General features: G+C 28.8%; 1 protein-coding gene across 5 annotated transcripts in view; it reads right to left on the minus strand.

The window, feature by feature from the left end:
• Window positions 1-26,911, minus strand: part of LOC127277228 (uncharacterized) — a 175,441-nt gene that overhangs the window by 16,895 nt on the left and 131,635 nt on the right. For 4 of the 5 annotated variants that reach the window (XM_051298142.1, XM_051298143.1, XM_051298141.1 and 1 more), the window contains 8 exons: window positions 18,795-18,976; window positions 16,183-16,363; window positions 12,644-12,764; window positions 10,961-11,927; window positions 9,757-10,889; window positions 8,704-8,976; window positions 2,313-2,602; window positions 1,926-2,236 (listed from right to left, as the gene is read on the minus strand). In XM_051298142.1, coding sequence (XP_051154099.1) covers window positions 1,926-2,236; window positions 2,313-2,602; window positions 8,704-8,976; window positions 9,757-10,889; window positions 10,961-11,927; window positions 12,644-12,764; window positions 16,183-16,363; window positions 18,795-18,976 — 3,458 coding nt within the window. The remainder of the gene's footprint in view (window positions 1-1,925; window positions 2,237-2,312; window positions 2,603-8,703; window positions 8,977-9,756; window positions 10,890-10,960; window positions 11,928-12,643; window positions 12,765-16,182; window positions 16,364-18,794; window positions 18,977-26,911) is intronic. The other variant, XM_051298144.1, reaches the window with a different exon arrangement.

A 26,911-nucleotide genomic window follows, 5' to 3' on the forward strand; every position in this document is an offset into this window, starting at 1 on the left:
TTATATAAATTTAAATTATTTAATTTTTTTTAAAAGGGAAAATAATTAACTCTCCCTAACGTGACATTTAACGTTGAAAATGGAATTTTTTGAAAAAAACTACTAAGAGACAGTTTTTTTTCTTTTTTGTTTGTTTTTAGCATCGTGTAAATTTGTCCAGTCCTTGTTCTCAGTCATGCTTTCAAGGTCGGTCAAATTCAGTGAGACAAAAGGTACAAGAAGCGATCAGCAGATGGAGGCATGTTCCGGGGGAGGAAAAGCACGTGGTGCTCCAGAATCGAAAACCCTACCGCTCAACGATACTTCTGGTGCCATCTCTCGAAAAACGAGTCAACAATCAACCATTTCTTTTTTTGAAAATTTATGTTTTTTTACTAATTTTTTTTTTGTATTTTATATTTTAACAATTAACATTAAAATTATTAGCTAAAAAACCCAAAAACTAATAGTTACAAACAATTAAAATAGAAATTTATCAAATTATAAATATTAAATATTAATCAAAATTATTTTTTCTAATAAATAAAATACAATTGATGTTTGTGAAATATTAAAACATTTATAAGGAAATATATATTAAAACAACAAATAGACGTAATAATACTAATTACTAATTACAAAAAATAAATTAAATATAAATTTTCATTTTTGACAAAAGGCATCAGAAGTAATCTTAAAAACACTGAATATTGACAAAATTGCAACAATCATATTTGAAAAAAGGCAACAAAGGAAAAAAAAAAAGACTTTCAAAAACTCACCGTTAATAAAATGACATTTGTCATTTCTAAAAGAGTGGTCTATATAAACAAGCCGAGAGCAAATTACTAATTAGAAATTTCAATGAATGAGAATTCTGTATGGTGAAATGATGATGATAAATAGACTAAACACTAATGACAAAAAAAAGAAGATTTTCCATGCTAGCTAACAGTAAAAAAAAAATTAAAGTAGTAGTATTAAGAGAAAATGGCGATGAAATGCCACGAAAGGTCACTCACGTAATAAGTGAGGGTTAATTTCAATTATGTAAACTTATTTTCGTATTAATGAGAATTTTAATTTTTTCAAAACTTTCGACATTTGAGATAAATAAATTGAAAACTCATCATCTATTTATAGAAATTAAAAATGAACAGTTTATAAAATAAAAAAGAAACATTTTAAAATATAATTTTTTAATAAAAAGACCTTTATTTAAAGAAAAGGAAAATATTGTTCAAATTCAAATATTTTAAAATATACTTTTTATACGAAAAAGGTGATGAATTATCAAATTAAAAATCTCTTCCTCTTATTAAACTCTCTGAAAAATTGCACTTTACAGTTTAACAAAATTCTGCTAACAATTTTTTTTTAATAATACTAATATCAAAAAATCATTCAATGAACTTTAAATTAAAATTATTTAAAACTCATCAATATATTATTAGAATAAAAAATATTTATTATAAATAAATAGTTTTCTTTTCGTAGAAAAAAAATTGAAAAAATTTAAATATCTACATTATTTTTAAAGAAAATGAACTAAATTTCAAAGAAATAAAGAAATTAAATAATTTAATTGTAGACATTTATTTTCTTACTCCTGATAAATTAAATATCAGGAATATTTATCCATATGACAAAATGAATATTTTAAATTTAAACTCGACTAGATTACAAAGGGTTTACGAAAATTTTTCTCACACTTAATCGATACCTAAAAGAAACAACTTCACAAAATTTAAATAAAATGGATTTTCTTAAAAAATAATAGCCGAAGGAGATTTTTAATAAAAAAAAATTCAAGTGCAATGATCCAGGAGAGATTTGTTAAGAGATTGTCTACTGATTTTTTTCTGTTTTTCTTTCTTTCTTTTGGAAAAAAAACCCCAGCGTAAAAGGCTGCACGGGGTTGACTTGAGAAAAATTCCGGCGCTTACCTTTCTTAATGAGCAAGCTAGTGACCCTCCGTAGCGCCTCGCGTGTACTGGAGGCTGAGCTGTGCTTACTTTGGCCGAAGTATTTGTTGGGTGTGATATTGGTCGGTAGTGTCAATGGTTTCCTCTGATCACCAGCACCAGGAAGTCTCGCATCGTATGTACTGTTAAGGCGCTCCAAATGTTCAATTGACGCTGGACGTGGTTGATTTGCTTTTCTCGTTGGATACCAGCCTCTATTTGGACCGCCTGCCAATCGCAGCAATTCAGTTCCAATTATTGCCTGCTCCAATCCCGGATTGTTCCTCCGATACCTATAAACAATTATCACTTAGAAAAAATAATAATAATAATAATAATAAATAAATTTTTTTCAAAGAAATAAATTACCCTGTTGTCGCTGTGGTGGGAGCGTACCATCCGGGTTGTCGGCGTGGTTGCGTTGGATTTCCGCCGTGTTGGGGTGTCCGAGGAATATCGCTGCCTCTCGCAAAAACAGGAGTTTCCGGAAGTGAACAGGACGTTTGCATTCCTGAACTTGTAGCGACATTTCCAATTACACCGCCGCCACTTCCGCTTGATGAACATGCTTCTGTTGAAGGCGAATGTCGTTTCGTGAATGGTCTTCTTCTCGATGGTCCTGGTAAATCTGTTGGCAGTGTTCTTCGTTCCACAGGTACCTGAAGAATTTCCCAAAAAATTATTTCACGTTTAAAAAAAAATATTTTTTTTATTTCTAAAAACATTATTTTTAACATAAATAAATATCTCGTAATTTTTTTTTTATAATCCAGAAAAATTAAGTCCGAAATAAGTAAAAAAAACAATTCTGGAACAAGTCTAATAAAGTATCCTAAAGAGGCGATAACTCAAGATTCTTCTAAAGAATCCAAAAAATATTCATTTTTTTCCCCCATAAGGCTTTAACAAAAATCAGCGACTATAATTTTCGACCGATGCCAAAAATGGTTTGTGTATATATTCACTGGCAGTCTAGTTTTGCTTTCAGCGAAATTGCTTTGAGCCCTTCAAGCAAAAACGAGGTTTTTTTTTTTTTTTTTTTTTTTTTTTTTTTTTTTTTTTTTTTTTTTTTTTTTTTTTTTTTTTTGAAACGATAAAAGCAGGTGGGTCTACGCTTTTGGCTCGGCACGAGGTGGATAATTATTGCGTCATAAATCATTATTATCGCATTGGGAACCAACTCTGGCTAACGCTACAAATTCCCAACCTAAAGTTTCTTACACTTTATCTTCATGATATAACTTTTTATTGCATTCGCACTTATTTGCTATTCTCAAGTAAAAAAAATATATCTACACTAAAGCTACACTGCTTTTATGTAATTAAAAAATAAGGACGAGTTTGACCTATTTTATACAGTCACGAAGAAAACAAAGAGCGATTCATGCGATATTGATAAAAAAAAAAAAAATTGCATCTTCATTAAGTTCCTAACAATAATGTGACAGCGAATCTTTTTTATTTTGAAACTAAAAGAATTCTCATTGTCACGATGGCCTAAATTTATAAGAAACCTAATTAAAAACTACTTATCGTCGCAATAACTAATCTTGAAAAATTTGCTTATACTATTTGTGATAATTAAAAATAAAATTTTTGAAAATAATTCGAATACACTGGAAATAGAAACCTAACCTAACAAAATTTATTAGTGACAATTTTTACGATTATACAGTTAACTTACGATTGTTTTTGTACTGAAATAAAAGTACTTTTATTAATGAAATGACAATTATTATACCTGATGATCTTTTGATAATACATTTTATTGTAAAACTAATTAAATATATCCCAAATTTTGTAAGATATATTTTGTTTATATCGGCATCGATAAACTAGTCAAATCAATTACCATTTCGCGCATGCGCAAATAGAATAATCGAAAGTATGGTATGAAAATGAATTTAATATTAAAAAAAGAGAATTTTTTACTGAAAATATGAAAAAATACATGATAATAAGGAAAAAAATTACTTTAAATGAATTTCGAATTGTTTACAATCGAATAAATCAAAACTCACTAAATGGACTGACCTAACCTAACAAAATTTCTAAGTGGCAATTTTTTAGATTATACGATCAACTTACGATTTTCTACACTAAATTAACTTTCTTCTATTAATAAAACAGATGATATTTACGATTGATAATCATGTGATGCAAATTAAAACACATTTCTTCTGTAAAATTAATGAAATAAATCCCAAAACGTTGAGATACAAATTTTACGATATATTGCATCGATAAAACTAGTCAAATCAATAACCAATTTGCACATGCGCAGATCTTTCCAAAATAAAATCGGAAATATATTTTTTTTAAAAAACTAATTTTTTTATCAAATTAGACAAAAAAAAAGACGAAATATGAATATATATTGAAAAAAATGCTTTGAAAATAATTACGAATTGCGATAAAGTCGACTAAATACTAAATTAAGTGATCAAACCTAACAAAATTTAGATTGTTACAATATTTGAGATTATATGATTAACTTACAATTTTTCTGCACTGACGAGTTTTGTTACTATTAATAAAACGTGTCTATTTAAGATTATATATCTTCCGCAATAAAAGAAAACACATTTTGTGCAAATTTAATGTAATAAAATTCGGAATCCTGCAGGACGTCACGTTATAACGGTGGTTCTGAATTTTCAACAATAAACTAGTCAAATTAATATCTATTCTGCGCATGCGTATAATATTAAAATTTTACCGCGAAACAATTTCAAATTCAAATTTTCAAAAATTCAATTTTCTCAATCCTTTACGTTTATCTAATCTATTTTAATTAATTAAAATAAAAAAATAAAATAAAAAAAAAGTTGTATAACGTACAAATTTTTAAAACTTCGGAACTGTTAAATGAAGAATGTAATTATTAATTTATTATTATTATTATTTAATATATTTACCTAATTTTGCGCAACATATTTTAATTAACTCTTGTAGATCAATCTATGAAATAATTTTAACTAGTTAAATAATTAAAAAAATAAAATAAAGAAATTTGAATAAAAAAATTGGTTTTTTACATTTTGTCGGACAATTTTTGCGAGGAAATTTGATCTTTAAAAAAAACAAATTAAATTCTTTGTACGATCGGATAATCTTTAAATAAAAAGACGAAAAACTTGTCACGTCATTTGCACTCGACACTTGAATGATAATGTATTATTGGTAGATATCGTTATATTAAATTAAATCCGCCGTCAAATCATAGGAAGGAGAATAGAAACTGATTTTCATATCAGGAAAAATAATAAAAAAAAAAAAACGTTCCAATATTCTTAATGAAAACTTCATGCCTTTACTTGGCATTCGACCTCTTTCTTTCTCTCTAACTCTCTCTCTCTCTCTCTCTCTCTCTTTTTTTTATATATCAAGTTCGTCTGTCTTTCCAACTTTTTATCCCCGGGGCCGGTTAAGAGTTTTCCCGCCCGTGCTAGGAAAACTGTCTTAGAAAAAGTTCACGAGAATGAACGAAATATTATGCTCCTCGACTGACAAATTGAACCGTCGCGACTTATTTTTCATGTTTTAGTTTTACCTTGAATTTCTTCTTTTTTTTTTGCAAAAAAAAAGGAGTTTAATTTAATAAAGAGCATATAACGAACTATCTCTGAATTTTAACTAAAAATAATTAAAAAAAATAATTAAATTAATAATTTAATTCAAAGAACATATATTTAGAATTTAGAAATGTAATTAATTAATTTAACTAATTTAAATTAATTAATTAAGAAAATTTAATTTAATTAATTAAATTTAAATTAAAAAATTGTTGAGAAACTGTTTGGAAGTTATTAAAGTTGTTCAAAGTTTCAAATTTTAATTATTGTTTTCCGCAATAATATTTTCGATAATTTATCTAGAGAAATTATTCTATTTGTTTTTAATTATCGAAAACTATTTTTCTTATTATCTTCAAAGATGTTTTTTCTTCTTATTTCTCCCCTATTTTTATATTCCCAAAAAATGTTATTTTCTACTTTGTAGTTGTTTTAAAAAAACTCCACTATTTAAAAAAAGAAAATATTCTCGAATCATTTAATAAAGAAATCGTCTTAATTAATGATGTTGAGAAAAATGATAAAAAAAAAATTATCATGACTTTTGAATGTGAGGATAACCAATGCGAATTTGAAAGCAGTTTTCACGAGAATAAGTTGTCTGTCTCTTCATCATTTACTGTCAGCTCCAAGTTTCAGATAAAGAAGAACATACACACTGAATATCTTTTGGTCTTTGGTAGAATGGAAAGCTCTCTTTCTCTTTTTCTATGTGTGTAGAGAAGAAGGCAGAAAAAAAGTAACGCTACTACTAAAAAGCGTCAGTTGTGAGGCAAACATCCATCCTTCGTAAACGAAAGAAAAGAGAGAAGAAAGTAAATACATACGTCGCGTGTCTACGTATCTTTCTCTTCATCTCGGAACCTCTTTTGTCCTTTTCGTTTTTTTTCTTTTTTTTTTTTTGCAAGGCAAAAGCTGTTGTATCATCGTGCCTTGTTCTTCCAACATATTGTTTCAAAAGACAAGCCTCGCAAAGGTTTTGATAAAGGGCGCAGACGAAGGTTCAAAAGGACCTTCCGAAAGATCCAATAAATAAAATATATCCCACTTGGATGTATATAATGTGTTCATTCTCCAAAGTGAGAAAACATTTAATGTATTCCTTGTTTCATTTATGACAATTTTTTCCTTCTTGTTATTCAGATTTTTCACTTTGAAAAATAATATACAATAATTTAGAGTAAAATTTTCTATTTATTTTTTTTTAAAGAAAAAATATCATAGAGAAAATTTTTCTTCTTCAACTATTTCGCCTTGTAATTTGAAAAATTCTTTCTTTCGTAGTACAGAAAATTTTCTTTTTTGTTCTTTCAAATATTGCGCCCTGTAATAATATTATAATTTAGAGGAAACTTTATTTTTTATTCTTCGAATTTGGAAAATTCTTCTTTTTTCTCCTTTCGTAATTTAAAATAAAAATTCAGAAAAATTTTCTTTTTATCATTCAAAATATTTCGTTTTGTAATTTCGAAAACTATTCTTTTGGTAATTTCTCCATTTCCTTCAATTTGGAGAATGAAGATACGAATACACTTTTTTGTTTCTATAAACTTTTGTAATAAATCGTTTTTATATCTTGAAAACCAAATCTACTTGAAGTTTTAGGGGCTGTTCTCTGCACCGCGAGTCTGGAATTTCGTTATTCTTTTTATTTGAAGTCACTCTCATGACGTGGGTTTCCCCGACGTTCGGAAGCTGCAATTTGAGAAAGCTCTCTCTCTCTTTCTGACCTCTCAACAATTCTCTTCGCGATCTTCGGTGATTGATTTCCTCATTCTTCTTCCCATCTCTCAGTCCTGAAATTCCTGTGTCTATCGATTACTTTCTAAAAAGAAAAAAAAAATAAACTCAATATGAAGAATACGCTTTCGTTTTTCATTTAACTTTTCTTTTTTTGGGGGAAATTTATCTTCAATTTTCCTTGACCTTCAGTTTTTAATTTAATTTTTCTTCAATTTGTTCCTTTTTCTTCGTTTTCAAATTTTTCCAATCTTTTTTAAAATTTCATTTTTTATCGCTCTAATCCTTAATTTTTTTGTTTATTTAAAAAAATGCCCTTTCATACAATTGTACGATGTATTTTTTGTTAATAAAATTATTGTGACAATTTTTTGGAAAATACTTGAAAAAAATTAAAAAAAATTAAAATTTTTAATTTTCCCCATTTTCAAATTAACTTTAGCCTTCAATTGTCCTTCGGTTAAATTGTCTTTTAAAATGTAAAGCTTTTGTCTGCGACACTGTGGAAATTGTCGAAAACTTTTCGAGTTTGCAATTTCTGAATGGTAGTTTGTTCGAGAATCTCGAGTAATTTTCGTTAATGCTCCCGACTTCGAGGGTATGAGAAGAAAGAGGATGGTGGTTTATTTATGATGAAGGAAAACTTGAAAGGATAATACGATTCAAGAGGAACTTACAATAACGAAAGAGTATCCAACGTTATGTCGGATAACAACGACTTCTCTTTGCCCAGTACAAGAAGAGTTCAACTCGGAAAACTCTAGTCGACTCTCGCTTCTACTTATATGCGACACAGTAAAGTTCATGTGATATATGTATAAAAGCTTAGTTCTTTCATTCTCGAATAAAGTAAGTATAAGATTCGACCATCAAAAAGAATCCACATTTCTCAAATGCCATATTGTGTCGGCTCTTCTTCCCTTTTTTTTTTCTCTACCCCCTTGGCTGTAAAGTGAAGCGAGTTTCAGGCGTTACCGCGAACCAACTTTTATAAGTGAAGGTGACTTTATGACCAGCTTCCAGTAGCTTTAAACTTGGTCTCAAAACTTCTAAGCTTAAAATGCGCTTTGGAGCGTCCATGTAACAAGATGCTTTTTACTATTACTTTTCATCGAATAGTTTTTGAAAATTTTACATAATTTATTTTCTTTTTGAATTTATTTAAATTTTACAATTTCTTTTTATAATTTCGACTAATATGTTTTTTTCCGAATAATTTTTTGTTCCCTATTACTAATAATTTTTCAAATTTCCTATTTAATTTCTCCAATATTCTGTTAAAAAATTTCTTCAAGTATTTTTAAATAATTTTTTGAATCGAACGGAATTAAAGAATAATATTCTAATAATTTTCCAAACAATTTCTCAATTTTTCCAATTAAAAAGCGGTATTGTTAAAAAAAAAGAGGAGGAAGAAAGTGGAATGGGAAATTTGGATTTGTTACCTCTCGTCTAGAATTACTGGCAGTGGGCGTTCGTCGACTTCTCGAATATCCTGCGTCCATGGACCTTGTGTTAAGGGAATTTTGATGATCCTTGGAGTCGGTGCTAAGGCCACGATGAGGAGGTACTCGCGGTCTATATTCAACCGTTCGATTATTGTGGGCTTTCGATTTCGTTAAAATAACGGCATTATTTCCCACATCAGAACTTTCCTCGTCAGCTTCTTCAACTGGCGATGGTGGTAGAGGCGGAAATTCAAGAACTTCAACGCTCACCTGTTAAATTACAAAATAGAATTAATAACACTTAAAAAACAATAAGTAATAAATAAAATATACTAAATAAATAATTAATTATTTATTTAATTTTTATTTTATTATTTATTTATTCAATATTATTAATTAATATTCAATAAAAAAAATTGTATAAGAAGGCCATTTAAATAATATTGTTTTTAAATGATTCTTTTTTTTAATATTTATATCAAACTTGTTTTTTCATATAATGTGCGATGACGTAAATTGTTCAAAGTTTGAAATATATCTCCTTTTTGTTATAGTGTTGTTATAAATTTCTAACGAGCTGACAAAGAGAGTCTAATAATGGCATCATCCCTCTATATATTGTGTATAAATATTAAATGAGAATAGCCATCAATATCAGTAAGTACTTTCAGGGACAATATCGATTATGAGAAAGCAATTGTTAACGGAACATATATACCCCAAGTATTTACGTAATAAATAATAATAATAATAATAGTAATAATAATACAAAAACGACTTTAACCTAGAGAATAATACTCATTCTTTCGACAAATAATCAATGAAATTAAATTTCTAAAAGAGTTTTCTAAAGAAAAGAGAAAAAAACACATTTTTTAAAATAAATTATTTAAATTCGCTAAAAGAATAAATCAACTAAATTATTCATTCGATTTTTTTGTTAAATTCAAAAATAGAAAATCAAGAAATATAAAAAAAATAAAAAATCGTATATTAAAAAAAAAAACGGTTAAAATAATAAACAAAAAAAAAAAGAAAATTGATTTTCACCTGAAACTCTGGATTCTTCGAATCCTCAAGAATAGCATCGATAACATTCTCGATTTGTTTCTGATCATTTTTATGGTTTTCGATACCATTTTGCCGGATACGCCTGCCCGATGAATAAACCTCATTCCCATTGAGTTTTCTTCGATCGAAATCAATTTCCGAGCTCGATGTTTTAGATGTTTCAGAATCGGAACTTTGTTGTCTTTTTGGACGATTATCAAAGGGATTATCAGCAATTTTTTTCTCTTGTTGTTGATCATTCTCGTAACTATTTCTTTTTGAACTCGTTCTCACATCACCATTACGCCATCGTTTACTACTATCAATGTAGGATTCGCTATTTTTTACACTCTCAATTTCCTTAATTGCATCACTGACCTTTTCCAATTGTCGTCGATTTTCATTCAAGGCTTTTTTCACAATTTGATCCTCAATAAGTAAACTCACTGGTATTTTTGAATCTAAACGATGATGATGTTGTTGATCATTTGACAATTTTCGTGTACTCGCCGGTATATTTTCAAGGAAATGATTGACGGCAATTTTTGCGTCCAAACTTTTCGAATTGGACATTGAGGTAGAATTATTGAATTTTCCAGAAAAACCACCAGCGTCCACATCGTCATCAACATCATCATCATCATCGTAATTATTCTTTTTTACATAAGATCGATTTTTATTATCGATTATTATATCAGATGATTCTTCTTCCTCGACGGTTATTTCAAGTTGTGTTCGACTTCCACTTTCATTATTTATCGCCGGTAGTGAAATAACACGTATCAAATCATTTGGAATTGTTGATGAATTATTTTCCATTCCTTCGCCTTCTTTCAAAAGACTTTTGATATTGTCAAATGTACTTGAATAACGTTTCACCTCGGCTAATCGATTATCATCATTATCATCAATTGTTTTTGTTTGTGTTGGTGAATTTGGTAAAATTTTTCTCTCCTTCTTACGACCCTTTCGAATTACATAAGTTCCACTTTTTGACAAATCCTGCGGTTGTATTTGATCAAGATCATTCGTCGATGAATCAGAATATGGCGATATTAAATCATCATCAGTTGTCGAAACACGAGGATCTTGCCAATCGTCAAAGTCCCTAAGTTTCGATGCTGAACCAACGCCTAAAAGAAAAAAAAATTTGTTTATAATTTAAAATAAAAAAAAAAAAAATACAATAAAAAAAAATACTCACTTGACATGTCGCTGCTTTTTCGTCGTCTTCTACCAACAACTTTCGTACTACCAGGCGCATAAAGTGGATCGTCCTCAAGCGACACTTCCCAAGCGATTGAGTGTCTTTTGCTAATTGGTGGCGGTGGTGGTAGCATCTCCTCAAGTGAATCGTCCGAGAAATGTTCCTCCTCCGATTGTGTTCTAAAATCCGTAGAGTTTCTCGTTGAGAAATCAGAATTTCTTGTTGAAAATCTATCAGAATAATGTTCCTCCGAACATCTATCGGATGTTTGTGCTGAAAATCTTTCACTTGATTCGGCGCGTGGCAATGAAAATGAAACAAAATCCAAATTTCTAATATTAAATGGATTTGACAATGGTATATCAACATCATCAATATCATGATCATTTGAACTTGCACTGGCAACAGCTATCGAAAAATCGGAATGAAATCTTTCATTGGACGTTGAATTGGCACGTGAAAAATCCGATGAATCACAATTTGCCCTCATTGAAAAACGTTCAACGCTCACTGAACTCGAGCGTGGTATTGATGAACGTTCTGACTCAGAATTTCGGGAAAAACGACCTTCACTTGAATCAGAATTATTACGACGACGCGATGATGATTCCACATCATCGGAACCACCATTTTGATGATTATGATGATTCATTAAAAGTCGATCCTCAACGCTATTCGATTTGATAATTTCATTATTTTGCCTTTGTTTTCTTATGTGGGATGATCTCTCTTTTTCTGGACTTGGATTTTTACTATCGAGATCCTCTTCCGATGATCGACGTCGAACTTCACGATGTTTTTCAATTGCAGCCGGACACGTTCTCGGTGGTATCCAATTGAATGATACTTTACCATCATATGGGAGACTAGCAAATTTACTCGGTGGACTCGGTGGTTTCGCCAATCGGAATGGTTCGCCTTTTCCATTTTCCCAACCGTATGGACGTTGGTGCCGCGTTTTTGGCTGGAGAAATAAAATTCAATTAATACAAAAACAAATTTTAAGATACAATTTTTTCTAATTTAATAAACAATTAAAATTTACATCATTTTTGAGAATAGACAAAATGTGTTTTATAATTTTTTTTTTTTTCTTATTAAAATAAAAACACTTTCAATTTTTGCAGTTTAGAGAAGTAGATTTTTCACTGCCTCGAATATAGAATTCCCCTCAGGATAAAAGCAAGCAATCACATTTCAGTGTCTGATCCGGATATCTTACGCGTTTGGGGAATATTCTAAAAGACATTTTAAAAGCCTCAACGAAATTTCTATTGAAATCAAATAAAACTCGCCCTAAATTCAAGAAAGCTCTGCTAGTAACAAACGAATTGTATGTCAACAAAATTAACTTTTTTTTTTATTACTATGTAACTTCTATTTCTATTTATTAAACTAAACAAATTTTTTGAAATTATTTTTCATTAGAAATATTTTAGGAAAAATGTTGAAATTCATAATATTTTATTTTCAATTTTAATAATTGAATTACATTTTCTAATAATAAATTTTAATATTAATATTAAATGTATCTAATTAAGAAAAAAAAAAATTCCTTTAAAACAAATTGTGTAATTAATTGAAAAATAAAATTTATGAAATATAATATGAAAAAGGAAATTAATTAGCAATTAATTTTTTGTTTCAAATTTCAATCATTAAAAAAAATAATAAACTTACCAGGGTAGTTTGAGTGGTAACGGCGTGTCCATGACGTTTACACTCTTCCATCCACTGCTGTCGACCATTTCGACGACCAGACGGTTGAGCACTTCTCTTTGACGAGTTTCCTGGAGAAACCCTATAAAAATTAAAAAAGCGGTTACAGTCAAATTAGTTCCACTTTAAATTGTAAAAGATATTCTTTATTTTACTCATACTAATATATATGTATATACCTTTGATATTACACACATATATATATACATACAGAAGTAAATTTATTCGAGCGTTCACTTGAATCTTGTTAAAATAAAATTACTATTTTCCAAGTTTTATATGATTTAAAAGTATAACAATTATTTAGATGAGAAAAATTATCAACGTTGCAGAAGCAAATGCTAACGTGACATAAATTTTAAATTAAAAAAAGAAAAAAGAAAAGTCAAAAATGACTACATAAAATATAAATAAAATATAATAAAAATAAAAAAAAATAAATAAATGATTTAATCGAAAAGTAGATAAAATTAATAATTCAAAGAACAAAATTTATAGCAATGAATAGAAAGTGATTTTCACCCCCCCACCATTATTTAATATTAATGAGATTTTAAACAACTCATTATAATAGTCAAGTTTTATGAAAACGTCATTATTTAAATTCTTTGCTCATTAAAGTTTGTCAATTAATTCTTAACCTGATCATTAAAGTTTTTAAATAGTTTTTCATTCATTCAATCCGTATTTAACAATCCATAGAGTAATTTTTTTTGAAAATAAAAAAATAAAATTCCGCTCAAAATTAATCAATGTAATATAATTTTAATTAGTGCCTTAATTTTAACTAAATAATTATTAATGTCATTGACTAAAAAATTAGTAGAATTAATTAAACAATTATAACCAAAAATTTAATTTTAAAATCGCTGCATTAATTTTCCCTATTTAAAATCGATTTATTAATCTTGTATGAAGAAAAAGGGGAATGAAAACGAAAATCGTGTTATGTATTCTAATTCGCTATTTCATAATTTGGGTTTGAAATTAAGAGGGGCTTATTTTTTTTTTTCAACACTCCTGTTGCCGCGAATACATCGAAATCCGACCTTTAACGAGATTTTCGAATTCTGGAATGGAGTGAGTTCGACATTTGCGTCGATGATTTGGTTTACGAGACTTCTCCAACGACTTTTTCCAGACGAATGAATATAGCAGAAAAGAGAGAGAGAGAAAGCAAGAGCAAAAACTGATGGGAGGCTGGGGTTGCAAAGGGTGCTTTGAGAGTGAAAGCGATGAAGGATTCAACGACTTCCCACAGGAAGTACGAAAAAAAAGGAAAAAAAAAAAATTATATCTCAATTCTCACAACCAAATATTGAAGGATCAGAATCTCTCAAGAGACGTCTTATACGAATTTATTCGCGGGACGATTAAGCGTATTTAAAACGTATATTTAATCGGAGATTCAGAAAATTCTTATAAATCTACAAAATATAATTATTAGTCATAATTTATTAATTTGATAAATAAATTTCTATTTTATTTAATAAATAAATCTGAAGTTGTAAATAAAAATAAGAAGATCAAAATTAAATAATTAATTAAAAAAAACATTCATAGAAAAAAAATTAACAAATAAATTGTGAATTCAATTAAGCTGAGAAAAATGAATCAACAATAATTCAAATTACATTTATATTGTCTTTCGAGAATTAAGAAAACCTTTTTCAATATTTACATCCCAAGAGAGAAGAGGGAATGGATTGTGGAAAGAAGAATGAAGATGGATTCAAGAATAAATCTGCTATCGTTATCGGACCTCCCAGCCGATTGATTTTCAACCTCTCTTTCGATTTGCTTAAAGGCATCAAGAGTTTGTGAGTTAAAGACCTCGAAAAGAAACTAAATAGAATGGGCTGTATATATGCTATGCTTTTCACAAGAGAAAAAGTTTGATTGTTCGTAATCAGCGACCGATGCTATTTGATAGAGACGATATACAAAAGAGAATTGGACAATCAAAATGCCAACTTTTATCTTACAGAATTACTTTTTTTTTCTCTCTCCATTTTTTTTTTTAGCGCGAAAACACGATTAAATGATTGTATTTCTTATCGTATATATACAAGCATAAAAATTTCTGAGACAAAACAAAGGACCACAGGAAAAGAATTTTTTTTTCTTAATTTACAACAATTAATTGGATTTTTTAATTTTTTCTTTTGTCAATTTACCAAATAATAATTTATCAAATAATTTTTCTTTACTTTTCTAAATTATTTTTTCTATTTCGAAAATTATTATTTCCTTTCGCAAATTAATTTTTCTTTCTTTCAAATCAAAAAATTAAAAACATTCCATTAATATTTTAGTTTTTGTTATTTTATATATTTTTCTATTAGAATTCTTGTGTGTGTTAAAAATTTTATGAAAAAGAAAAATGTTGTGCGAAGAAAAATTCTTATTAAAAAATGTCGATATATTTTTTTTTTTTTTAAAAAGGAAAAAAAAAGTATAAATAGAAATAATTAAAGGTAGGACGCTTCTATGCGGAAAGGATTACTAGGGGTATCATCCCTTTTAATCCCTTCGGTAGAACGTATCGATTTTTGTAAGTTTATATAGAATTATTATTTTTTTTTTTTCTAAAATTACATTGTAAAATAAAAATAAAATCACGCTCCAAAGATTATAAAAAGTATTACTAATCATAATTTATGAGAATCTATTATTTCTTTTTTTTTCGCCCATCAAGTTTAATTGATAATAAGAAAGAAGAAGTAATTTTCATATTTTTCGATTTTAAAATAATAATTTTCGAAATAGAAAAAAAAACACTTGGTTTGGTAAATTGAAAAAAATGATTTAAATTTTCAAAAAGGAGAGGTACATTTTTTTATTTATTGGGAAAACAATTTCTCCTTGGATTTTTTTTTTTTTTGGTATCGATTTTTTGTGATTCGCCTCTCGGTATTTGAAACTTCGATAGAGAGGAAAAGTGTCATTTTGTTATATATTTATGTACCTCTTTTTTGTAGAAACTATTCTTTGCGAGTGAAGCACTTGAAATTTGGAAAAAAAGAGTTCTCTCCTTGAGCGGGCATAAAATTCGTTCTGGACGATTGTGTGCCCAAAGGACGAATCGGATACACTCACCCGAAAGAGGCTTTCTTCGAACAGTATTATATATATATATAAAATGTGAATCGACTTCGACTTCTAAGCTTCTCTCGAGACTGATTACCGCACCCGATCGACCGATATCGGCAGCCGATAATGGGAATCTTGTGAAAAAGGAACTGCAGATCGACCAGATGCTGCCCCGACCTACATTATTTTAAATTGGCCCCCGCCTTCACTTTTTTCACGTCGACTTCGAGTTATTACATCAATTTTTTTTTCTCCTTCTATTCAATTGAAGAAATTAATTTTTTTCTAACTTATTTTTTTTTTTTCTAAATCAAAAATTCATCCTTGATGGAGCAAAGGAAATTCTTGGCTTCCAAAATATCTGTAATTATAAATTGAATATCAGATGAGTTTGTCGAGAGACTCACATGGGGAGAAGTGTAGAGATAATGCGCTCTGCCTCTTCCGGTGGCGGAGGAAACTCCGGAGCGGTAACTCCTGCACAATCCTGCGGTTCAGGACAGTCTGGAACCGGACGTAGTGCTACCAACGCCATTTTTGCTTTCCGTCCATTCATACTCATATAGCCGTCGTCCTCTGACTGATGCCCTAAAAAAAAATCAATTTTTTAATCATCACATAAAAAAAAATTTCATAGGTATAATTATTATATACAGTATAATTATAATAAAAAAAACTTATTTTATAAAAATAGAAATAAAAATCAAATCTTTTTTTTTTAGAAAAAAAAAAACAAAAATAAATTTTTTTTTGTGGAGAAAAATTAATGACAACGAAGAAATACAAATTGTGCAGAGTTTCGTTTATTTCCAAGTTTGAAAGTGCTCGTCCGGATTTTTATTCGATTTTCTCGTAAAATTCTTGCTCTTTCCTCAAGTACTTCGCTCTCTTCTCGATGGAAAGAAGAAGTCATCCGAAAGGAAGGACATAGAAAGGGAGGAAATTTTATTCGTCTCGCCAAGATGAGCACTCTCCACGATTTTCCTTAAACTGCATCTTTTTTTTCTTTCTTTCTTTCTTTCTTTCTTTATTAACACAATCGGAATGTTAACAGAACGAATGATCAAACTTACTTTTTTTTTATTGCTTGCAATTTTTTTTCCCCTTAATTTTTGTATTATTTTTTTTTATACTTTTTAATTTTTTATAATTTAAATTTTTATTATTACTATTTATTTTTATCTTATTATTTTGCTTTCTTTTCGTAAATTTTGGAAACAATTTTTTTCTAATGAAATAAATTATTTTTTCAATTTTAATTAGACGATGTATTTTTTCCAGTTTTTTTTTTTTTTTTGAGAAGAATATTTATAAAATTGAAAAAAAGTAACTAAGAGCGGAGCGTCACGTTGGTGGGATGTTAATGAGAATAAACATCTTTTATTCATTCCGTATTTTCCGTCAGTGACGTTCCTCTCGTGTCTATAGACGCATTTAAGTTAAGCCAGAGAAGGATCGACCTCTTGGGGCACTATACATGTAACTAAGTTGCGTTTTACTCCACTTTTTTTTCTTTCATATATAGTGAATCTTCTCTGATTATGTCTTACATAAAAAAAAAAACTAAAACAAGAAACTCTACAATTTTCTTGTCTACAACTAATTTCACAAGGACAAATTTCCACGAGAATTTCATTTTAATTAGAAAATTCAATTATAAACTTTAATTACAAAATTATTATCATAAAAACATTGGTAAAATTAATGTAATTATGAAAAAAAAAAATATAAAAAGACTCGATTTAAAATGAGACATTATAGAAAAGAAAAACATTAATTCCATTAGAAAAAAATTATTCACAAGTTAAATGCTTGTTTCATAAAAATTTGTATCTCTCAACTACAATTTGCGGAGATAAATTTATAATCCAATTTCTAGGTGTTGAATTTTAATTTCAAAGATAAATTGGATGAGTATAAAATTTAGAGGGATTTTTCTTTTTGGAAATTAATATAAGAGGAGAAATTTATGAGATTTAATAATAAAGGGAACAAAAGGATTTAAATAATAAAAATGAGAATTTACTAAAAAAATAAAATAACTGTATATAATAAAAAATTTAAATAAAAAATAATATATAATAATAAAATTATTAAATAATTTTTAAGAATTTAAGGAATGTTTTTTTTCACAGTGGTGAAATAAAATGCAAAAGATAAAAACCCCTTGACTTTAAAGATCGATCAATATTCTGAGGTTTACTTTCTCAGAGACCTTTAATTTTTGATGTTGGTATGACATAAAAAAAGGGGGAAAAAAAATTGCTGACGAGGTGATAAAATATTTCAAAAGAAAAAAAAAATAATTTTTTGCCACATATTTTCAAATATCGAAAAATCAAGACAGATTTTCTATTCCTATTTCGTTTTAAGAGAGGGGAGAAAAAATATTGAAGCAGATCAAATCTGTCCTTCGAAATTAAAATTCAAGAGGCCATAATTGGATTATAAATTTATCCAAGGGAATCGCAGTTGGCAAAGAAAGAAAGAAAGAAAGAAAGAAAGAAAGGTAAAGTGTGATGTACTTCTACGTCCCATGAGGTTTTTATGGATGTATAAAGACCGCCCATGGGTGTAACGTGATGTTAGACTTCGCAAGAAAAAACGAACATTTTTTTTTCTTATCGCTTTTCATTTTTTTTTAAATTTGTCGCGATATTTTTTTTTTTTTTTATTTTCTATCCACTTGGAAAGATTTTCTCAATGATTTTTCTCGATGGAAAATAAAAATTTCCATTAGAATTAAAATATTTTTTTTTTTCACCAAAAATTCCACTATTTTCCGCCTCCTGAAAATAGAGCGAATTTTATTTTTTAATTTATGGCAAAAAAAAAATTCAAGGGAAATAATTATCGAAATTCGAACGGAAATTTCAAAGAGTTGGGGAAATCTTTTCAAGTTCGTTTCTTCTTCTTTATCATTCATATGAAAGAAATGAAGAGAGATAAAAGTATAAGAAAAAGATAAACAAAATAAAAAAATTTTAAATGAAAAACTAAAAAAAAAAAAAAATACTACCTAAGGAGGGACTCTCGTCGTCTGGAGTGAGACCGATACTAGGTTCCGTGCTGCTACCGCAATCGCCAAGTCCGACGCCTCCGACGCCTCCGCCGCCGCCACCTTCACCCTCGGTTTCGTGCTCGTCGTATTCTGAGAGCACTTTGTCCAGCAGCTCAATCGATCGTTGCACATCGTCACCTCTGGAACAAACGTAAAATTTTATTCTATAGTGATAATGCGTTTATTAAGCCTATTATATTTTTCTAAATTATTTTTAATCTTATGTATATATATATAAAAGGTTTAAAGAGAATTTTCACCAATTTTTGAAAACGATTAAAATTCAATTTTTCATTTCTCCTTCAAATGACTGCTATAAAATTACACAAAAAAAAAAATAATTTAACTCTTTGAAAGAATAACAAAAAAGAAAAAAAATTATAATTTTGTTCGGTCTCTTTATAAAAGAAAGGAATTTAAAACAAGAGCTTTTTATAAAGTTAGAAAAAAAAGACTCTGAATATATCAACAGAAGATCCATTAGATTTTCAGCAATCTTGGAAAGATCCATTAGATTAGCTTGAGAGATTCTAAAGAGAAAGAGAGAGAGAGACTACGATTTTTTTACCTCTCTTTCTCACCTATTTAAGAATCTGAAATTTAATTCAAATTTCGCTTGACAAATAAAAAAATATAAAATTGAAATAAAAAAATTAAAAATAAATTATTTATTTGGTAAATAAAAATTTTATTTGTTATTTAATAAAACAAATAACAATTTTTTATTTATGACAAAATTTATTTGCAAGAAATTAATATTTATTTGCAATAAATAAAAATTTCTTTTTCAACAAATAAATATTTATTTGTCTCTGAGAGAAATATATATCTTTTCTCATGGATGTATATATAGTTGACAAAATTCTATATATATATATATCTATTGTCTAGAAGAAAATTGAATAAGAAAAAAAATTAGATTGTCAAAAAAGAAAAGAAAATACCAATAAAATAAATTGAAGCAGAAATAATTGAAGATAATCCTCCAAACTCATCTCGACAAACCGAGACAGTTTTTTTCCTCCAAATCCTTGTACGAAACAAATAAAAACAAAAAAAAAAAAAAACAAAAATCTGTGCTTTTTGTTAAAAAAATAAAAATTATTCACAAATAATATAATAGTAGATTTAAAAATTTTAAAACAACATTTAAAAGGAGGGAAATAAATTTTTTTCTAATACGTTTACTTTTTTTTTAATTCCCTCCTCTTTTTATATAACACAAAGAGAGTTCAATTGTTCGTTTCTCGTGTCCCTCGTAAATAACTTTAATTATCAAGAACCATTGCCCACGCCTAACTTTCAAGTCTATCATTTTCTATTCAAGTGAGGACCCACGTGAGGAGTATATAGCTTTGCTCTCTGCGTAGGGTGAGGTTGTAATTGCAACGTTTATGCACACGATTCGAGTTCAACACGCTACACCTATAAGATAACCGGCAATTAAAAAAGAAATAGACAAAAAAAGAAAAGTTTTTCCTATTCTTTATTTTCCTATCCTTAAACAGTTTCTGTGGTGATAATCCAAACCCACAATATCAACACCATATTAGAAGTTTACGGAAATAACATTTTTTTTTTTTTTTTTTTTTATAAACGATAATCAAGTTTTAAATAAATATACCCGCACAATCTTTATTTAAAATATTAAGCATTCTCCTATTGAAACTAAAATAATAGTTTGTAATTTCTGTCGAGGAATAAAAAAAAAAAGAAAAGGTTTTATAAGACCTAGTGCCTGCGGAGGAAGTCGCAAGAAGAAAGAGAAGGAAATTTTCGGCAAGCGGAGAGAGGAAGTTTTCAAGTGTGTCTCAAAGTTGGACCTCGTCGCGTACGTCGTTACACTCGATTCATAATTCAAGACCCTAATTGCCCGAAAGCAGAGCATAGAGGTTCGCCGAGACTTTTTTTCTTTTTTTTTTGTTTCTTTCAAGTTGTCGGCCTTGAGGGGGACAACTATTCTTGCAATGCATTTCATCAAAGAGTTACACACACACTTTAAAAATTTTTTTTATCCAATGTAAGAATATTGCACCTTCAATACGCAAAAAACGAATGGGATAAACTTACATGGTCGAGCTATTTCGATTCTCCTAAAGAACTCGAATTGAAATTCATTTCAATAAATTATTAAAATTAATGTCGTTTCTTTCTGTTATTTTCAACAATAACAATCTCTTGAAATTGGTGTTGCAATATACTGTAACACTTACTGTCAGTAAGTGCTACTTTAACTGTCACTTACTATTAGTAAAAGATACTGTAAGTGGCACTTACTATTAGTAAAATATACTGTAAGTGTCATTGACTATTAGTAAAAGATACTGTAAGTAGCACTTACTGTTTCTCCATGTACTGTAAATAGCACTTACTGTCAGTAACATATACTGTAAGTAGTACTTACTCTCAGTATCATATACTGTAAGTAGCACTTACTCTCAGTAAAAGATACTGTAAGTAGCACTTACTATCAGTAAGTGCTACTGTAAGTGTCACTTACTATTAGTAAAAGATACTGTAAGTGTCACTTACTATTAGTAAAATATACTGTAAGTGTCACTTACTATTAGTAAAAGATACTGTAAGTAGCACTTACTATTAGTAAAAGATACTGTAAGTGTCATTGACTATTAGTAAAAGATACTGTAAGTAGCACTTAATGTCAGTAAGTGCTACTGTAAATGTCACTTACTATAAGTAAAAGATACTGTAAGTAGCACTTGATGCCAGTAAAATCTACTATAAGTAGCACTTACTGTCTGTAAATGATACTGTAAGTAGCACTTACAGGCAGTAACATATACTTAAATGCTACTTACTATTAGAAAAAGATACTTTAAGTAGCACTTGATGCCAGTAAAAGCTACTATAAGTAGCACTTACTGTCAGTAGAAGATACTGTAAGTAGCACTTACTGACAGTAATATATACTGTAAGTTGCACTTACTATCATCATTACCTTCTGTAATTAGCACTTACTGTCAGTAAATGCTACTGTAAGTGACACTTAGTATTAGTAAAAGATAATGTAAGTAGCATTTATTATTAGTAAAAGATTATGTAAGTAGCACTTACTGTCAGTAAAAGCTACTGTAAGTGACACTTACTGTTTCTACGTATACTGTAAGTAGCACATAATGACAGTAAAAGCTACTATAAGTAACACTTACTGTAAGTAAAAGCTACTGTAAGTGGCACTTACTATCATTATAAGATACTGTTTATGCAATGCAATGTTTTTATTTTTTGCAGGGACTGTCTCGGACACGAAACGTTGTTGAATTTTAAGAAAGTGTCCGTGTAGTGTCGCGACTCGACACGTTTGAAAACAATTAAAAGTATCGTGGCGAGACCCGACACTTTTAAAACTTTTCAAACGTATCGTGGCACGACCCGACACAGTTAAGAAATTCATAATTGTATCGTGGCGAAGCACGATACGTTTAGAAATTTGTAATCGTATCGTGGTAGGACTGGACACGTTTACGAATTTCCAAAAGTATCGTGGCGCGACTAGACACATTAACAATTTGAGAATCGTATCGTATCATGACTTGCCACGACACGATAATTCTGTATAAATATGTCGTGTCGCATGAAAAAAAATTGTTCAATTAATTTAAACTTATCTATTATGTATTATCTATTATAATATAGTATATATGGAATAATAATAATACTAATAATAATATGCATACAAAATAATATACAATAATATATAACTTTTATATTATATTATATTATATTATTTCCACGAATTTCTGTTTTCATCCTATACTGTTTATTTTCATGTATTTCTTTTTGTATTATCAACAACTTATTGTCTAGTATGTAAACAAACCACACTTAAAATTAAAAATAATTTTGTTCAATAAAATTAATAGATTAATTTAATTTATTAACATTTTAATATTATTATGATTTAAAGAACTGAAAAAAATGTAAGACTTGATTACGAATTCAATATCAGTTTTTTAAAATTCAAAATGGCGGATCCAATATACCGAATCAAAATAACTAAAAATGGGCAAATTCGTCTTAACCATGTTACCCAGGGGTTTTCGGGGTCGCTGATTACGAATCTGACATCAGTTTTTCAAAGTTCAAAATGGCGGATTCAATATGGCGGAAGACAAAATAAAAAATTAATCGGATTGTATTAAAAACCTATTACTCGGGGGTTTTCAGGGTCATTGATTACGAATTGTGACAAAAGTTTTTTAAAATTCAAAATAGCGGATCCAATATGGCGGACAACAAAATAAAAAATTAATCGGATTGGATTGAAACCGGTTACTGAGGGGTTTTCAGGGTCGCTGATTACAAATGTAACATCAGTTTTTTAGGGTTTCGTGGCCCATGGCCGAAAGCCTTATAGTTTCACTTTGGCGTCCGTCTGTCCGTCGTATATTTTGGGGCACCACAGCTCCCAAAATCAAATTTTAGGGCACAGATCCCAAATTAAAATTTTGGGGCACCACAGATCCCAAATTAAACTTTTGGGGCACCACAGATCCCAAATTATACTTTTGGGGCACCACAGATCCCAAATTAAACTTTTGGGGCACCACAGATCCCAAATTCAAATTTTGGGCAAACATAGCTTCCAAATTCGAATTTTGGGGCACCACAGATCCCAAATTCAAATTTTGGGGCACCATAGCTCCCAAATTCAAATGTTGGGGCCCACAGATCCCAAATCTCCATTTACTGAATGGACATTTTCCCGAATGGACATTACATGAATGGACATTACATGTCCCATTAGTAAACATGCCCCTATAATTGACATGTCCCAGTAGTTGACCTGTCTCAGTAATTGACATGTCCCAATAGTTGACATGTCCCAATAGTTGACATGTCCATATAGTTGACATGTCCCTATAGTTGACATGTCCCAGTAGTTGACATTAAAATTTAAAGCGCCATGAAACCCTAGATGTAGGCGCAATTGCGCCTAGTTCTTTTCCTATTTTTAATATTCAAAATGGCGGATCTAATATGCTGAACAATTTTTTAAAAAGGATCGGATCTTTTGAAACTTGTTACTCGAGCGTTTTTTGGGACATTTTGAATTTTGAAAAACTTTTGTCACAATTCGTAATCAATGACCCTGAAAACCCCCGAGTAATAGGTTTTTAATACAATCCGATTAATTTTTTATTTTGTCTTCCGCCATATTGAATCCGCCATTTTGAACTTTGAAAAACTGATGTCAGATTCGTAATCAGCGACCCCGAAAACCCCTGGGTAACATGGTTTAGACGAATTTGCCCATTTTTAGTTATTTTGATTCGGTATATTGGATCCGCCATTTTGAATTTTAAAAAACTGATATTGAATTCGTAATCAAGTCTTACATTTTTTTCAATTCTTTAAATCATAATAATATTAAAATGTTAATAAATTAAATTAATCTATTAATTTTGTTGAACAAAATTATTTTTAATTTTAAGTGTGGTTTGTTTACATACTAGACAATAAGTTGTTGATAATACAAAAAGAAATACATGAAAATAAACAGTATAGGATGAAAACAGAAATTCGTGGAAATAATATAATATAATATAATATAATATAATATAATATAATATAATATAATATAATATAATATAATATAATATAATATAATATAATATAATATAATATAATATAATATAATATAATATAATATAATATAATATAATATAATATAATGTAATATAATATAATATAATATAATATAATATAATATAATATAATATAATATAATATAATATAATATAATATAATATAATATAATATAATATAATATAATATAATATAATATAATATAATATAATATAATATAATATAAATTTAATAATTTACATTTGATATATATTCAATCTATATCTATTTTATTTTAATTTTATTTCTTGAAATGTTATTGAAGGATTAATAAACTGTCAAGATGTTGATCAACAAGTTTCATTGTATGCGACACGAAATTCATAATTATTTTTGTATTGTGTCGTGTAGTTCAGCCCCACGATACGATTCTCAAATTTTTATTGTGTCTAGTCGCGCCACGATACTTTTGGAAATTCGTAAACGTGTCTAGTCCTGCCACGATACGATTACAAATTTCTAAACGTATCGTGCTTCGCCACGATACAATTATGAATTTCTTAACTGTGTCGGGTCGTGCCACGATACGTTTGAAAAGTTTTAAAAGTGTCGGGTCTCGCCACGATACTTTTAATTGTTTTCAAACGTGTCGAGTCGCGACACTACACGGACACGACACAAATATTTCGAGACAGTCCCTGATTTTTTGTAAATAATGGCTAGAGTTGAGTAATATTATAAAAAGAAAAGATATAGAGAATATAGCGCCAAGTTCTTTTTAAAATAAATGGCTAAAGTTTTTCATGTTAGTTTGATAAAAAAAAAAAAACCTACAACAACACAAACGTTGTAGGTCACGTGGTACGCTAGTACAAATTTATTACAAACTTTGAAAGTTTGCTGATAAAAATTTTCTCAAAGAAAGTAAACCATTGACATTGTCAGATGACTCGCTCTATACTTTGATTGCTCTGCCAGCAAAAACAAAATTCGCCGAAAATTTAAATATAATTTTTTTTTAGTGATTTTTCTCTTATACTTTTTTAATTTTTCCCGTCAATATCAACAATAATAATAATAATAATAAATAAAAAAAAATTCGCTATTAAATAAAAAAAGGAAAAACAAAATTTATTAAAAATGTAATTTTTCCTTTTTTTTCCTACAAGTTTTTCTCATTTAGAATTGAAAAAAAATTTAATTTCTTCTAATTTTACATATACCGTCATTTCATTTTCCGGACAATTTTTCATTTGTCCCCACATTTACATATATATATATATATATATATATATATATATATATATACATATAAACGTGGGGCTTTTCTTTTTTGACCTCATTGCATTTGGACGATAATTAACAATTGTGATTACAACAAGGAGAAAAAGACTCTGTGTGTGTGTGTGTGTAAAAAAATATTCGAGAGTAAAATAATGAAATGGTATAGTTGTTAAAATTTGACGGTGTAAGGTTTTAAGTTTTGAGGTGGGACTACATTGCACACAGCCATAGAGAAGAACAGCATTTGTCGGGAGCTTTTCAACTTCCCTCATCAACTCCATTGCCCCTGTTTAATTAAATGTCTGTTTATTGGTGTTGAAATTACACTTAAAGTGGAACAACGACTCAATGTGTTACAATGCGCCAAGATAGAAAACAATTACAATCACGTTTCTTTCACTTTTAATTTCAAAAAAAAATTTAATGAAATTTCTCTTAAAGTTTACAAAAAAAATTCGCAATTATTTTAAAGGGTTGATTACACTCTATTTTTTTTATAGTGTCAGTAAGTGTTTCCTTACAGTAAGTGATGCTGACAGTAAATATTACTGAAATTAAATGATATAGATTGTGTAACTGTTACTAAAAAGAAGAGCTATTCTGCCGTACAAAGTAAAAAAATACATAAGCAACAATACAAACATTGTTGTTTACGCTTTTTTTTTATTTTAGACGGCAGTATTGACAGTAAGTGCAACTAACAGTAAGTGCAACTAACGGTAAGTGCAACTAATAGTAAGTGCACCTAACAGTAAGTGTTAGTCAAAAAATATTCTATTAACAGTAAGTGCCTCTGACAGTAATGCTAGTTACAGTATATTCTACTGACAGTAACTGTTACGTACAGTAAGTGCCACATATAATAACTGATAATGTCAGTAACAGTAACTATTAGAAATGACAACAAAGAGTAAGTGCTACTAACAGTAAGTGCTACTAACGGCAAAACCTATTGACAGTAAGTGCTATTAACAGTAAATGTTACTCAAAGTATATTCTATAATTAGTAAGTGACACTGACAGTAAGTGCTGGTTACATTATATTCTACTGCCAGTAAATGTTACTTACAGTAAGTGTTACATATAATAACTGTTGTTGACAGTAACTGTAACTATCAGAAATATCTACTAACAGTAAGTGTCACTTACAGTAAGTGTCCTTCATAGTAAATGCTTTTTTAACAGTAAGTGATATTTACAGT

Source organism: Leptopilina boulardi, unplaced genomic scaffold (assembly GCF_019393585.1).
Source record: "Leptopilina boulardi isolate dan_hultmark-lab unplaced genomic scaffold, ZJU_Lbou_2.1 LbouV2_165, whole genome shotgun sequence".
NCBI lineage: Eukaryota > Metazoa > Arthropoda > Insecta > Hymenoptera > Figitidae > Leptopilina > Leptopilina boulardi.